At 36.6% G+C, this 17,398-nt stretch overlaps 1 protein-coding gene across 1 annotated transcript in view; it reads left to right on the top strand.

Annotated features, from left to right (window-relative positions):
- LOC120430407 (probable serine/threonine-protein kinase DDB_G0278665) overlaps positions 1–17,398 on the top strand; it is a 45,705-nt gene that overhangs the window by 7,443 nt on the left and 20,864 nt on the right. The window contains exons 3-4 of the mRNA XM_052709926.1: positions 15,268–15,362; positions 15,422–15,863. Coding sequence (XP_052565886.1) covers positions 15,268–15,362; positions 15,422–15,863 — 537 coding nt within the window. The remainder of the gene's footprint in view (positions 1–15,267; positions 15,363–15,421; positions 15,864–17,398) is intronic.

Here is a 17,398-nt window from a genome sequence, read left to right as displayed (position 1 = left end):
TCGATGGCATCCCGGAATGGACGCCATAAAACCGCACAAAAACAAACATGTACTCATTTTGAAAACTTAAGTCCTTATTCAAACTGGCAATATTTTGACATGGCCTGGAACTTCAAATAAATTGCTTTATGGCCGTGGTGCAATTTATTCCTGTGTTTTGCTGCAACAGAACGCAATGCAGCTCCTCCCGGGGAGAAGATCCTGGCTGTGACAGGCAAGAACAATTTCGTGCTCATCCCGCGGGATGGTTTTATAATTTGAAACGATCGTGTTTGGCTGCAAGGAAATTTTTATTTCGTCGAGACTGTCAGCGCGCGCAAATTTATGGAAATCGTTTCGTCGTCCACAAACGTCACGACTGGCGCAACTGGACGCGACGGTAGAGTGCCATCTAGTGTTCAAGAAAACGAAGTATTTCTTTAATGGCCACACCATTTGCAAATTTTATAATTTTGTCATAAATTATTTACTAACATTGTGAAATTAACAAAAAAAACATATCAAAAATCAAAAATCATAAAAAATTTACTTGAGCCAAGACAGCATCAGGACACCGACAATTATTTGGTCGCCGAAGACGTACACCCACCTTCAAAACGGAGCAGCTCTGATTTCGATCTCACCAGACGGACGTTGGGTGATAGAGTGGGAAATATTAATTATAGGTTGAATTTTAACACCTGTCCATTTTTACGGTGGCGCGACCCAATGTGAGCGAGGGGTTGAAAATTTTGACGGTGTCCGAAAACGAGAATTTCTCTCTTAGTTTATTTAAGTGTTCAAAGCATTAATTTCAAACATAAAACATAAAACATGAAACCTGAAACATTAAACATTAAATATTAAACATTGAACATTGAACATGATTTTAATTCATAATTAGATAAATTTTGTAAATGTTTCTTGGATCATCCAGAGAAATTGATAAAGTTTAGCGGATTGGAGTCTTTCTTACTAGTCTGATTATTTTCTAAATTATAATTAAGGATCTGACATTACTCCACTAAAAAAGGGACCGCTGCACCCTAGAAAGCACACGGAGAAAAAAGAGTTCCCAAAATCGTGAACAAGCGTTCATGAAAATGGGAACCTCGAACAAAGTGTTCAAATTTCATGGTACGTTTTTCAAAATCGTACCATGGGATTTGAACACTTTGTTCGAGGTTCCCATTTTCATGAACGCTTGTTCACGATTTTGGGAACTCTTTTTTCTCCGTGCAGCCAGCAATTTCTTTTCACCGCATACCATCTCGTCCTCACTGTTATGATTGTCATATTTTACCTAGTCAGCACGTCGTCACAGTCGTTCGACAGCAGTGTGACCTTCTAGTGCCAGCTCCCCCTCCCCCCCCCCACACACACACACACACACACACACACACACACACACACGTGCACGTGCCACCGCCCTGACGTTTCGTTGCACTCGCGCTGGAATGACAGTCGACAGTCTGCACCGTCAGCAACGTTGGCATTGTGTTCGGCAGCAGCCCATTTGGCTTATTTTTATTTATAAAAATCCATAACAATAAGTTTGCTACAATTTAAAGCGATGCAGCTGCACTTGCATACTAATTAAGAAGTTGTGTTCGTGTGTGTGTGTGTGTGTCGTCGTCGTCGTCTCGTGCACTCAATTTGCGTTTCAATTGCTGCTGCTGCTTAAAATACTCACACGCACTTTGGGTGGACCCCTCGCGAAAGGTGTTGTTGTCACCACGCCAGCCTACCCCTCAAGCTGTCATTGTGCGCGCGCGCGCGCAAACAGGAAGCCCGCTTGTTGTTGGACCCCTGGTCGTCGATGTGGGGCGAAATGAGAAAACAGAGGCGTCGTCGATACCCCGCCCTACGGTGGCACCAGCTTGGTTTAAAAGGCGAACGCGACACACTCACGCACCCGTGTCTGGCTCTGAATTGTGAGGTGTCAAATTTCCGATCGACTGCTGAATCTATGCGCCTGTTCGCATAAATGTCCTATATGCATTTTCAGAGCTTTTGAGTTGAAAATGTGCTCTGTCAGAAAAACCAAAAATATACAGCTTGTTTTTGAAATCTGGAGGAAATCCAGTATTTTCGCAAAAACTGAATGCGTGGCCATGCTATTTTGCATTTAAGACATTTATGCGAACATGGGCAGCAATTAGTAGCCCGTGATAGTAAAAGTGTCTTATTTTCGACTCTGTCCTATAAATTCAAATCCGAAATAAGTTTCTCACATATAAAAACCGAACTATGCGGGAATTACACCATTTACTTCCGAGTGCTGCGTAAAATCAAACTTTTTCCAGTAAAATCGCTGTATTTTGCCAAAAGTTCATTTTAGTTTGAGGTCTACATTGATTATTATGCAAAATTGTCCGGGGAACACGTTGGTGATAAAATCAAACAAATAAAAATATAAGGAATTGGTCAAAACTGAATTTTAATACTTAAAACGTTAAAATATAATATAGTGGGCATTTAAGGGTTTAAATTTAATTTGTATCGAATTCATTGGACAATTTTCTATAATATGCAACCTGTAGAAAGTCTTTTGCTTAAGTATTTGCAATGTTATGTTAAAAAGAAAGAAAAGTTTTTAGGAAAATCGTCAAAAAAGAGGGCGGTGCCAAAAATAGAGGGATGGTCTAATCAGCACCAAACTTAGGATTTCTGTTAACTATCGATAGATGAACGTTTCCTCCAAGTTTGGTCCAAATCGGTGAAGGTCGAGTCCAAAAGTGTACTCAGTTGACCTGGAATGACCCTTTTTTAAAATAAGAAACTTATGACAAAGTCTTCAATTAGGTGAAATCATGTTCAATGATTCAATCTTTAAATATTATTCAGGTAAAATTTAATTTCAAAGATTGTTAACTTTACACCTTTCAAGTTAGGTGCCGAGTAATCTGCGAATTGAACTGACAACAGTACGCAGATGTTTACAAAATGAGAAATTGTCTTGGGAACCCTAAAATGGTTTGAACCATTATTATTTTTTTTTCTTTTTCTTTGATACGGAAAAAGATCGAAAATTTTAATATTTGTAAAAGATTTCTAATCGATTTGGTATGTCTTCAGCAATGTTGTAGGCAATGAAGAGGACAAATGATAAAAAATAGCAACATTTAAAAAAGTTTAGCATTTTTTAAAATTAATTAGAAAGTTTTAAATATTTCACACTCATCGAAAGAGGCAAACAAACAGGGATTTTTTTTTCGAAAAAAATCAAAACAATTATGGAGTTAGAAGTCAAGAAATCAGTTGCAAGCAATCAAAAGTACGTTTGCCTGCGTTAATGACAATATTAAGCATGTTTGGGCTCATTTTAAAATATTTGAAATCTTCGTGAAACTCATTTTTTTTCCCCGAAAAAAAATGTCGCCTCTCCTCAAAATTGGTCCGAAGTTCATGGGACAACAAAAATTCTTCACACAAAACATTAAAATTTCAATGAAAATAGAATCAACTGGAAACAATCCTCAATGCATTTTTCTTCTATATGTTTGGGCTTGTTTAGTAAAAGTTAGAATTTTAACGAAACTCTGAGGCATTTTTAGTGTCATTTTTTCTCAATACTTATATATTTTGGAAACTAATGAATTCAAAATAACTTGACAGGTGTGAAATGCATTTTAAACAATCTGACAAGAGTGACTGGTTGCCGGAAATTGCAACAGGAAAATACACAAACAATAACTGGTTTACTAGATTCTCCAAATAGTGTCAAAAAATCGAAATAAATGTGTGGGCCAAATCTAAGTTACAGGATAGTGTTCAATAACTACCTCAACTACCTACCTCGATGAGCCATCAATAGACGCCTGCTGAAAATGCGGGTTTATTCCCTACCTGTTTTGTTTTTTTTTACATTTTTGATATTTTATTGCTAAATTTGTATTAGGATGTGAACTCACGGGATGTTTCATTTAAAAAAAAATATCAGGGAAATACAGCAAAAAATAAATAAAAATAATCCGCCACGTCCAGACAATTTCTTACCTATCTCATCAGTCTGACAGTTCGACTTGCTCAACCCCCAACTGGGAGGCTACGTGACACGTCCAAAAATATGCAGCTGCATTCATTTTCAATTTTCAACTCCATATGGGACTGGCTGCACCTTCAGCCAAAAAATCGTCTCCCGCAACAACAACAGCAAACAAAAATAAAAGCTGAGCAGCGCCAGTGTCATGCAGCCAAACCGCTGTCATCGTCTGTCTCGCTATTGTCTGCAATAGATTTTCGACAAATCAGTATGTTTCGAAGCATTTTTTTCTTCTTCTTTTTTGCTGCTGGCACCACAAAAGACGTCCTTTTTGGACAGCCCTCTTCTTCCACCCCACACCTGTGACAATTACACTTCCAGAACACCCTACTTACCACCCACCGATGTTAAGCACACAACAACAACACAGCCACACGCGCCATGTTTATTGACTTTGGCTGTCTGGTCTGTCTGAGTTTAAATTTGCGCTTTGTCAGCGGTCGTGCGAAAAAAAAAACAACAAACCCGCTCAAATCGAGACGCCCCGATAAAAAAAACGCGAAAACATCGCGCGGCTGAAAACTGGACTGAATGACAGACAGGACGCGAGAACGCGCCGGACAAACGGACGCGAAATAAATCACCCAAACGTCGATCATCGCCCGGGAGAGGAGACTTGGGGACGATGCAGCCAAGTGCAGCGAAATGCAGCTTGTTTTGACGAACGGAGCTGTGTATCGAATTGCAACTCATTTTTCGTGATGAATTGTGCCTCAAGAGAAGGAAGATCGTTATTGGCGATAAGCAAGAAAGAATCGAACCAAAATACACTTCAAATCAAAGTTAAATTTAAATTTCCATTGCAATTCATTTCAACTTATTAGTCAAAGCTAATTATTGAAGATTTGAAAAAAATGTATTATAAAATAAAAAGATTTGAAGATTTGTACATTATGTTCGAAAAAAATAATAATTTGAAGTATATTTAAAACTTTGAAGTTTTCATGATTTGAAGATTTGAAGATATGAAGATTTGGAGATATGAAGATTTGAAGATTTCAAGATTTCAAAATTTGAAGATTTCAAGATTTCAAGATTTCAAGATTTCAAGATTTCAAGATTTCAAGATTTCAAGATTTCAAGATTTCAAGATTTCAAGATTTCAAGATTTCAAGATTTGAAGATTTGAAGATTTGAAGATTTGAAGATTTGAAGATTTGAAGATTTGAAGATTTGAAGATTTGAAGATTTGAAGATTTGAAGATTTGAAGATTTGAAGATTTGAAGATTTGAAGATTTGAAGATTTGAAGATTTGAAGATTTGAAGAATTGAAGATTTGAAAATTTGATAAATATGCAGATATGCAGATTTGAAGGGAGGGCACGGTTGATTCCAAAAAACCGACGGGTAGGCGTGGAGTTTAAATGTTAAAGTTTCTCGTATATCATGAATTTTACTAATTTGCATGTTTATGCAAAAATAATTAGCGGTATGATTTTATTATAATTATCTGGAATAAATGTTGGTTAGAAAAGATAATTAAACTTCAAACTATGTAGAATGTTTATTAAGGAAATTATTGTATGTTTTTAAGGTTGAAGACTCAAATTGAATTCCGTCTAATTTGCAAATCGTCCCAATTTTAACAAATTATTACAAACTTTTTGATAGAAACATGCTGTGACACTTCCCATAAGCTATTTATTTCTTGATATTGATTGAAAATGCACTTACGGAAAAAATAAATAAAAAGTAAGATTTGAAAAAAAAATGTAAATAAAAAGCTATTTGCGGTTATGTACATTGAAAATTCAACAAAATTCCAAAGATTTTTTAATCAATCCAAACATGCTAAAAATTATTCTAAACGTAGGAGAATTTATTTTATTTGATTGCACTTAAAGTTCCTTTAAACATTTGAACTTTAAAAGTTTTTTTTTGCCCCCTCAAGAACAGATCAAAATTTATGAATATTCAAATACGAGGAATTGAAATGATGAAATGCGAAATTTATGAGAAATTGATGAAATTTAAGAATACTTAAATTTCAAGAAATTTTAGAAATTCAAATAATTTGGTAAAAATCGAGCAATTCATTTTTTTAGTAACATTAAAGAAATTAGTTAAACAATAATAAATAAAGAAACCCACAAAATTTAAATGGTTGAAACAAGGAATTCAAACGTGCTTTATCATAATGACAAATTTTGGCTTGTAAGCAGTGGCACAGAACTTAAAAAACTAATAAATTGAAATTTAAATTCCAGGAATTGACGAAAATTAATAAATTTAAATATTTTAATAAAATACAAATGATACATAAAACTCAGTGAAATTCAAGAAATAAAAAAATCAACTTCGAAAATTTAATAAGACCGTTGCAAATATTTTTCAAAGATTATGTCGTTATTTATTTTCAGGCGTACTTTATCAAAAGGTCTAATTTTTGTTTGCTTGCGGTGACAGGAAACATTAGTAGCAAATAATTCAAAGATAACATATTTTCGGTAAAAAAATAGACAATAAGATTCTAAAACTTATTACAAAAAATAGAAGCATAAAATAAATAAAAAATGAGGATTTGAATGAAATCCAAGAACTCAGGAAGCTACGCAGTAAAATTTGAAAAAAATATCTAGAAATGAAAAAAATGGTATGAAATTCAAATAACTCAATTAAGTTAAAGAAGTTTGAAGAAATTAAGAGATTAAAGAAAATAGAATTGAAAAAATCGTAGAAATTTTAGAAATTAAAAAAATCTTGAAATTTGTGATATTTAAATAATTCAACAAAATTTTAAATAAATCAACTTTTATTTTCTGAATGATTTTTTAAGCGTTTAGGATAATCGAGTATTGACTGTATGTGAATATGAAAACACTCACGTATACACAGCTAAAAAGTAGTAATCCAGCTGCATGTAAAAGGCCTGGGTGTAAAATAAATATTGCATTATTTCATGCAATTTTATGTGATTTTACACCCTGAAATATGTAGCCCATCAGTATGGGAAACCTACTTGACCGAAATTTCAAGTTCACGTATGCGTTTATCCTTACAGCTTTTCATCGGTCTGATGGCTGAGTGGGCTAAGGCGCCAGTCCTTACTGTTGGTGCTGGGTTTGAATACCGTCGGTTGCAACTTTTTTTGTGTTTGCCAAAAATGTACATGCAGTGTGTAATATTAAGTGTTTATTTTGACGAAGGTGATGTGCATGCTTTTGCATGCGATTTTACCATCGGATTTTTTGCTGTGTACTTTTTCAATAACAAAAGGATGAAATGCAAAAAAAAATGTTTTGCTTTGCTTCAGCAAATTTTTATCAATGTTATATATTATTTCAAGTAGTTATTTGATTGTAAAAGTTGCAAGATTCCTCAAATTTCTATAAATTACAACACGAAGAGTGTTATTAAAAATAGACCAAGTTTGTTTTTCAATCGAGAGAGCATTAAATTTTGTTTTTATCTGTTTTAATCTTCACGGTATCAAAAAAGTTTTATTTTAACAGAAAATATTTTCCAAAATACTTTTTAATACTGCTGTACTATTTCTAACAGGATCGGGAGAAATCCAGGAAAAACGGATTTTGGAAACTAAATTTGGGTTGCCAGCCTGATTATGCTTGGTAACTGGCGGATTTATGGAACATCGATTGATGGTCATAAATAAACCATTAAAAGTCTACTACATGCCTTACAAATTAGTTGAGATTGTTAAACAAACTTTGAACCAAATACAGCCCAACCCCCTGATCAGGCTACACCGTGTTGCGTTTGTAAAAACTTGGCACATGCACCGCGCGCGCGAAGGTCATCCTTTTCCATTGTGCTAATCGGTTTATAATTACCCAAACTTGCAACAACGAAAAAAAAACGGGAGGCCTGCCATTACGACAAAACACTTTCGATACAGTGCTTAATGACTCGTAACTATGCACGCCTGGTGGTGTACTTACATACCGTTGGTGTTAATCGACAAGCTCTAAACAGCAAATCACGTCTAAATCTCAGACTTTGAAGGTTTGCTGTTTGTTGTTTTTTTTTTGCGATGAAGAAGCCACGCACGTGCCTTGAAAATGTCCACGTGGAGGAGGGGGTGGAGAAGGTGGGCTACGTGCGCTCAGGTTAATTGGTGAGCAAATTTCATAAATTTGCCTGAAGGATTTTCTAGGTTGCGGAGCAGGTCGTTGACGAGAATTAGGCAAATCATCCGCAATTTGGGCGGGCAATCTGTCGAGTCTGATTTCATTAGCTTTTCCAGGGAAATGACTTTCACACCGACGTTTTCCGTAACGAAGCGATGCTTATGGATGTTGCTCGCTGGTAAATATCACAATTAAGCTGGCAATCAGGAGAGCTGAGGTACCTCAAGCTTCTTTAGAGATTTCCACGAATGGTTGTTCGGCAAAGGTGCAAACCTTATTCATGAAATTTCGACAAACCAACAACTTATTAAAGGTGTCTCATGCTGGGGCTAATTAAATTGGACGTTTCATCGAAAGCTTGCCACGCTGATACTTGCAAGTAGTGAAATTCAATCTCCAGTGTGTTCCACCTTGCACCCAATCAACAACGCGCGTCATTCGTCCAGCTGGTGTTGGTCACCCTGCGGGTCACTTGCGGTGTGGTCTGTCACCTCAATCTTGCCAACAGCGCTGCAGTTGGGTGGTGCGTCGACAATAATAACACTGACATTTTTTCCTAGAAAACGCCGTCCGAGACAGTCGCTGACAACAAAAAAATCGCTGATTGGCTCTTATTAAAAACGACAACAACCTCGAAAAAAAAGTGCGTGTTTTGATATCGTTTTCTGGTCTCAGCGAATCACCCCGAGCTGGCCACTTCTCGGAAGGCAAGGGCAATTTGAGTATCGATATCTGCAGCTTTTTTTTATGTTTTGCTCACTTCTTCGGACCTCCACGCTTTATCACGAATCAATTCAGCAACAATTACGATCGAAAAATGACTACGACGACGGCGGCGGCGGCGGCGGCTGTTAATTTGCAGAAACTGCAACCGCAAAAGGTGGTCAAGTCGCGACTGAATGAGGTCAGCCTGTTCATTACTGCGGCAATAGTGAGACATTGGTGCACACGTGTGACTTCTTTGAAAATTAAGGTTGACAATAAAAGAAGAAGTTTGGCTTGACCCGTTTCGCATGTTTCTCTGATATATTCAAAATAAATCAAGTTCTTAATGAATTACCTCTGAACGCGCAACTATTATCAAATATTTGCAAAGCTCGTGAACACGCGTTGCATCGCTGATGCATCAGCAAACATCACCACCTTGAACAGTCCCGCGTCATTGGCGCTTCACGAGATGGAATGCACCTCTGATTACGACCGTCGTCGTAGGTTGGACGTCGGTATCACCCGCCGCAGTGAAAGTCAACGTCGCCGCCTGCTAGGTTATGTTAGCGATTGCAAACACCGGAACGATGACGACAATTTGCGCGCGCCTTGATAACGCAAATGCACGCCCGGTTTGCGTGCATTAGGGCGATCTTGAAGGGATTTGGTGTAGTGTGAAAATTAGTGGTGTAACCCTTGGTTTACTAAAGACAAGAGCTGTAAAATTCGTGATTTTACTGTGATTTTTTTTTATATTTGGGTCTTCCTCACCTCAACGTGGAAAGGCTATAACATCACTCAAAAACTGATTTGAAAGCGAACAAAAATCGATCACGACGAAAAATTGCTCTGACAGTTTCCTATCGTTGGTCACTTCCACACCAATCGCTACTGAACACTCTCTCTTTGCTCTCCCTCTCACTCCAATCGGGTAGTACAGCGAATGGCTCAGAGAGACCGATTGCGCTATGTCGCTCAAAGCTGACTCTTTTGATCATTTATTAAACTGCTTAAAATCAATGTTATCAAAAATGTTTTGCAATTTTGTTGATAACACAACATCAAAGACACATTTGAAAGCAATTTCCACCATGCCAAATATAAATTGACGGCAAACTGTGGTAGTGCCTGCCAAGTGAGCGCCTCGCTGGTTTTTTGTTAGATTATCTCCTCTCTGAACATATTCGTTTGTGACTCGGGTCGACGGACAGAGTAGACAAAAAAACTTACAAATCATTTGTTTCGCTGTGCGAAGCGATTGCCTAAGGCGCTGGTAGCTAGCGGGTCGTGTTAAAAAAAATCGTTCGGCGATGAGTGAATGATTTCTGATCTTTGAGCTGATAATCAGGACCTTTGCTTCAAATGCCCTTAACTTTGAAAATTTGTGTCAAATTAATGAAAAAATAGATTAGGTGTCGGGAGTCACTGTGGCTCTTACGTCCTTTCAAATCTACATCGAGAATTGGTTTAAGGATTATACAGTCATCCCACATATTCGGAACACCCACAAATTCGGAACACTTTTGTAATAATTTGTCAATAGTATGCCAAATGCAACTTTTCTCTCGACCCTACTATTTTTAGGGCCTTTATTTGGACATTCTCTTGCTGTTTCACTAGTAAAAGTAGTCTTTTTTGAACAAAAAACTTCATTTCAAGACTATTTTATCCTGAGTAGCAAAACACTGCCCTCAAATTGTCTGTTCCATGATTGTGGGATGTTATTGTGCCTCCCACAATTGGAGAACACCTGAATTTAACTGATATTTTCACAAAAAAAAGTTATCAGACCATGGATAAAGCATCACTAAGCTTGAGTTTCATTGGTTGAAGTGTGTGAAGTCATTATTTGGTAATAAATATGTACTCCTGGAGAGATCCAAAGTTTGTTTACATTCGTAAAAAAAAGTGTTCCGAATTTGTGGATTTCAAGGGTCGAAGTTTTTCTTCAAAAACTTCATATAAAAGTTAAAATTTGCAGATGTTCGATACAGCATTCGAAAGATCGCAAGAAAAGCTTTCAAATGAAGGTAAAAGCGAATCATTAAGTTCAATTATCGATGTGCTATGATTTTTTGAACATTGGCCGATCTGGAAACCGTTCCGAATATGTGGGATGACTGTAATTCAAATGATGTTTAATTATTCAATTGCTGGTAACCGTTTCATGAAATATCGCATTTGGGGGGAATTTCTCAACCTTTAAAGGCCGATGTGGTAAGTTAATGAAGTGTCATACAACACGGGAAAATTTTTTGATAAAAAAATCAAAGGGTTTTCAGTATCGTGTCTGACTAGTCAACTCGGAGTTTAAGCAATAGTAATTGAGTTGTTCTGGATTTACTCAGTAATTCCGTAGTAATTCCAGTATTTCCTGATAATTCTAGTAATAAGGGACCATCCATAAACCACGTTGACACTCTTTTTCAAACTCAGAACAATATCCCCCCCCCCCTCCGTGGACAATTTCCACTCTTGTTTAATTTTTAATTCTGAATTTAGCAAAACGTTATAGAAATCAATATCAAAATAAGTGAGGAATTCTCCACAAAATCGGCCGATTTTGACCATTTTTATTTTTTGTATTTTTTTATTTGGCTCAATCATGTGGGGGCCTTCCCTATAATCATCTTTTGTGTCATTGGTTTCAACATATGAGTCTCCATACAATTTTGACAGCTGTCCATACAAAAATGGTACGTTAATATTCAAAAAGCTGTAACTTTTGAGTGAATTTTCTGATTAATTGAGTGTATTCGGCAAAGTTGTAGGTATTGTTGAGGACTATTGCGAAAAATAGATACACGAAAAAAATGCCTATTTTTTCATTGAAAAAATAATATTCTTTTTTGAAATGTTCAAAATATTTGCTTTAAAAATGTGTATGAGACTTTGAAAGTTGGACCACTGGTTGTTGAAATACAGTGGTTTAAGGAAAAAGAAACATGAAAATTGAAGTTTTCTGAGTCTCACCCAAACAACCCACCATTTTCTAATGTTGATATCTCAGCAACTAATGGTCCAATTTTCAATGTTAAAACATGAAAAATTTGTGAAATTTTCCGATCTTTTCGAAAACAATAGTTTGAAACTTTTAAAATCATAACTAACATTTTAAAAGGGCCAAACATTCAATGTTACGCCCTTTTGTAATTATTTTTTGTATGAAATTTCGATTTTTTCCAAAAATCACTATTTTTTCAAAATTCACAAATCGGCGGGAGATTTTTTGGCCATACTTCTCTATGGCTCAAAAGTTGCGGGGTTAGGTCCCATAAAACATCAAAAAATCTCGAAAATCAAAAAATACATAACGTCATGATTCGAATTCCCGGACGCTTCGAAACCCGGACACCTCATCTTGTTTTATCAATTATTTTGATATAAGTTCGCATAATTATGGTCAAAACTGTGTTATTTGATGAATTCTAACATCAACTTTCATTTCAAATATGTTTGGACGCTGTAGCCAATGCCAAAACAATTAAATTAAATTAAAACATGAGTTTACCAAAACTGTGAAACATTTCGCTGAAATATTTCATAGGCGTTCGAAGCACCGAGGGCTTTTGTTAATTTGATTTGGTTAACCGCGGTGGATTTTCTTGAAATAATTCGAACTGTCAAAAATCCACCAAAGCATCTACCACATTGATCGCACAAAAATCTGTGGTAGAAAAGTATCCACCGGTAGATGCTTTGGTGGATTTTTGACAGTTCGAATTATTTCAAGAAAATCCACCGCGGTTAACCAAATCAAATTAACAATAGTACTCCGGGAAGGCAAAGCAGAAAGTTATGATTTCGATTTCCTTAAATTCTAGCAAATTTTTACATAAACTATCGATTGTTTTAATGTTAACAGCTTATTTGAGACCTAAAGAATGCCATTCACTAAAATTTCAGTCCAAATTTGTGCGATTCATAAGCAAAATCGAGTGTCCGGAATTCGAATCAAAAGTGTCCGGATTTCGAATCAGCTTTCATCAGTGTCCGGGATTCGAAGCACAACAAGTCATTTTAATTTTGAAATTCTTACGAAAAATTGTCAGGAATGACATATTTTGAATGCATTTTCTTGAAATTTACTGTTTGTATTACATCCTGATGATATTTCTACATTTCCAACTTATTACATGATTTTTTGCCAGCTAAAACAAAAATGATATGCTACTAAGTGTCCGGATTTCGAATTATGACGTTATTTTGGGAAATTGAGTTTATGTGAAAAAAGCTAATTAAAAAATCGCAATTTTTTTCGTGTATCTATTTTTTCTCAATAGTCCTCAACAATACCTCCCAATTTGCCGAAGACACCAAATTGATCAGAAAATTCATTCAAAAGTTACCGCTGTTTGAATATTTCCGTAACATTTATGCATGGACAGCTGCCAAAATTGTATGGAGATTTGTATGGATAAACCAATCACACAAAATAGCTTCTTTGGTCATAGGAAAGGCCCCCATTAAGTTTGAGCCCAAAAAAAATACAAATAAAATTTATTTCCGGGTTTGGCAGCGAATTGCCCAAGTCAAAAAACTTCATGTTGCAAAACTCCCCCAAAATATAAATAAATACGTTTTTAAGGTTCTCTTATTGCTTGCATAAATTACAATTTGAAATAATGTATATTAATTTTGTTCTCAATGAATCGAAAGGATAGAAATCCTCATATGTATTTACATTTAATATTATTCTTAAAGGTCAAAGCTAGCAAAAAGCGGTGCATGATTGATTTTTAAACAGAAAAAAAACATTGAACTTTCATTGCATCCTCATCTTTTTGGACAAAATTTCACGCAAATCAAAGGTCCCTCAAATTGCAAAATTGTTACAAAATATTAACATTAAAATTCTTAAAAATGTGTTATAGTTTTCTCATTTTTGAATAAATTTGATAATTTTTCACTAGAAGCAGTTATGATTAGTTTTCCATAAGATTTTTATTTTGTGTTTTTGAAACAGAGTAAACAATTATCATAAAATTTCTTTAAATTCTCAGTAGAACAAATTATGTCATCCAATCCAATCCAATTTAATCATCCAATTTAATTTTCACAGCAAGAAAGTTGAAATTGTTTTGAAAAAAACATTTTTTGGTTAGTCTGTAAAAAATAATGAGCAGAATTTTCAAAACGGTTTTAAATGCTTCATCAAGGGTTGATAGCACACCCACAGATGCCAGCGGATTACGTTGATTGCTTTCAATTGGCGCGCGTTGATAGTGGAATTGGTTCAATGCTGCCCATTTTCTCGGCCATAATGAGCTCGGCGATGTTTCAGCGTTGTTTCGGCCATGGCGCACGTTAAGTACGTACCCAACCCACCTTGGAGGAATGCATTCGGTGTGGCTGCTTTCCCAAATGGGAGATAAAAGTTTCAATTTTGGAATTTAACATGCACGGTTGTTTCTTTCAAAAATGCACTACCCTGCCTGCCTCGTTAAACCAGCCAGTGGAGGGTAAAATTTGTCGAGCGAACGAAACACATCAAAGAGTGTTCAAGGCTTTTGCTCGATTAAAAGTGACGACAACGACGTGCAAAAAAGACACTAAAATAAACATTGCACTTAGTGCAGAAAACAACTTTGGGTCACGATGATTAACGGTCCACTCTCTAGGTCATTTTTAATAAATAATGACAGTTTAAGCCGTGAAATTTATTCTCGACAGCGGGATTGCGACACAATGCCCCGCAACGCGGTCGAATGGGGTTTTTTTGAGAGAGCAAACACAAAAAGCAACAACCGTAAGAATTTGGCCAAGAATGCAACGTGTTCACGTATGATAAATAACAATATTTAATTTTTCTTAACCCCTTGCTGTTTTCGGGTCGTCATCGTCTGAACGTGTGATTAAGTGAGATGAGTAGCTGTTACTTGACTTGTTTCTAAAGATGTCATTTTTTTATGATGAAAAAGATGTTTTTTTTCTGAGGTGGTTTTATTTTCTTTGAACTCAAATTCGCTTTGTAAGTCAGATCTCATTTTATTTTGACAAAGTACCAAAATTTCAATGCATGAAAAATATTTTTAAAAAAAAATCCTAGCTGCAAAATAAGTTTCCACGATCCTGAAACTTTGCTGCAAACTGTTGACTCTTGAACGCAATTAGTGATTAATTAACCAGCAACTGGTTAATTAATTGGCTGAATCGACTTCCATTTGCGTATTTCCTTCTTCAATCACCCGGAACCACACCCCCAACAACAACAAACAAAAAAACAGAGAGGTCATACAACAACAAAAAGTTAATCAGCCGCGTAAATTCGAATTTGCATTTTTGGTCAATGCAAATTTAATTGGCCGTGGCATGGCCGTGTGTGGGTTATGCACTTGTCACCACGAGACCTCGGTCCAACAACCTCAATGCAATTCTTTAAATCCAACAAAAAAAAAAAAGCTTTGGTTTTAACTCGAGCTTTCGTTTCTTTCCGTCCGTTTCAGATGCTATCGGTACAGTCGCCCGGCTGCGCGGGGATGGAGCGGCTTGGCGTTCCTGCCCGCAGTTCGATTGGATCACCACCACTCCGAGATGAACGGTAAGAGAGCTACACCTTAAACAGGTACCAACACCAACCTATTTCCCTCTCTCCTCCAGAAATCGACGATTACGAGTGGACAGCGGCACTTCCGGCGCCGCCTCCGCCAACAGCAACTCTTCCACCATCTATCAACATCATCCCAACGTGCACAGCCATCACAGCCATCATTCAGCAGTAGGAAACAGCAGCAACAGCACTAGCAGTAATTTTATGAGCATTCATAACCACCACGCCCAGTTCCACCAAGCGACGACGACGACGAGCCGGACGACTGCCCAAAAGGACACCGGAAGTTCTGGCGGCAGTTCGAGCAACAGCTATCTCAAGGCGGCCAGCACCGGGAGCAGCAGCACCAGTAGCAGCTTCTACGGTACGATCAACAACAACAGCAACAACCTGTGCAGCGCCAGCACCATCAGCAGGTGTCCGCACCATGTGGCCCTGCCGGATGGGGAACGGGGACCGGACCGGGACCTGCAGATACGGTCGTCCAGCCAGGTGAGTTTGGATTCATGGGGTTGGGGTGCAGACTATGGAGTTGCACAAAACTTAAGAGCCCTTATTAGAACACAATTAATGTTGTTACAAATAAAAATGAATTATCTTTGCGCTAAACATAGAAAAAGTAGGTCTGACCGTTTTTTCAGTGCATTGCACTCAGCCATGCCAGATAGAAAGATAAATCTGTATTATACAGATTTTTTGATCTCAAAAATCACATAAATCTGTATTTACAGATTTTGTTTTAAATGAGTTGATTTAAAAATTTCAACAATTTCGGAATTGAATTGTGCTTTAATATGATTAATAAAAAGCTCAAATCTTTTGTAAAAAAAATCTTCAATGGCTTCGAAATTGACATGATACAGATAAAATACAGATTTATTTTCAAGAAAATACTGATATCCTATTAAATAATCTGTCATCGTTGTTTGCACTGAGGGGTAAAATCGGGGAAAATGCGGATACGTCCACATCTCGAAACGCGGCTAATTCCTCAAGTCCTGCCAAGTCAATTGGAAGGAGTTTCATTTTGGGTGGACTACGGAGAACCGAGATAAACAGCCCCCAAGATAAGACAGCACAGAATTGGCCACAGGAACCATGTTCCGGAACCCCAATGGAAGAATTCCAAGGACGGTCCTGTAAATTTGGCATAACGTCATGATTCGAAATCCGGACACTTAGTAGCATATCATTTTTGTTATAGCTGGCAAAAAGTCATGTAATAAGTTGGAAATGTAGAAATATCATAAGGATGTAGTGTAAACAGTCAGTTTCAACAAAATGCATGTGAAATATGTCTTTTCTAACACTTTTTCATCAGAATTTTAAATTTAAAATGATTTGTTGTGCTTCGAATCCCGGACACTGATAAAAGCTGATTCGAAATCCGGACACTTTTGCTTCGAATTCCGGACACTCGATTTTACTTATGAATAGCACAAATTTGGACTGAAATTTTAGTGAATGGCATTCTTTAGGTCTCAAATAAGCTGATGACATCAAAACAATCGATAGTTTATATAAAAATTTGCTAGAATTTAAGGAAATCGAAACCACAAATTTCTGCTTTGCCTTCCCGGTGCTTCGAACGCCTATGAAATATTTCAATTGAAATGTTTCGCATTTTTGGTAAACTTATAATTTTATTGTATTTAATTGTTTTGGCATTAACTACAGCGTTCAAACAAACTTTAAATGAAAGTTGATGTTGGAATTCATCAAATAACACAGTTTTGACATTCATAATGCGAACTTATATCCAAATAATTGTTAAAACAAGATGAAGTGTCCGGGTTTCGAAGCGTCCGGGAATTCGAATCATGACGTTAATCTGTTGTGTAAATTTAATGCGACTTCTCCCTTAGGGTGGCCGTCTTACCCCCATCTCCCCTACAATGAAAATCGTACTTTTGACTTCTGATTACTCAAAGTTAAAGTCCCAAAAAATGACCCTTGTATTCTTAGTAGATAAGTATACGGTAAGATTAAGATAGGGTTATTTTTAACACTGGAACAGCAAACTAATG

The sequence above is a fragment of the Culex pipiens genome, chromosome 3 (assembly GCF_016801865.2).
Source record: "Culex pipiens pallens isolate TS chromosome 3, TS_CPP_V2, whole genome shotgun sequence".
NCBI classification, from domain to species: Eukaryota; Metazoa; Arthropoda; class Insecta; order Diptera; family Culicidae; genus Culex; species Culex pipiens.
The sequence above is the reverse complement of the archived record's forward strand: the minus strand, read 5'-3'. Positions and strand labels throughout refer to the sequence as shown.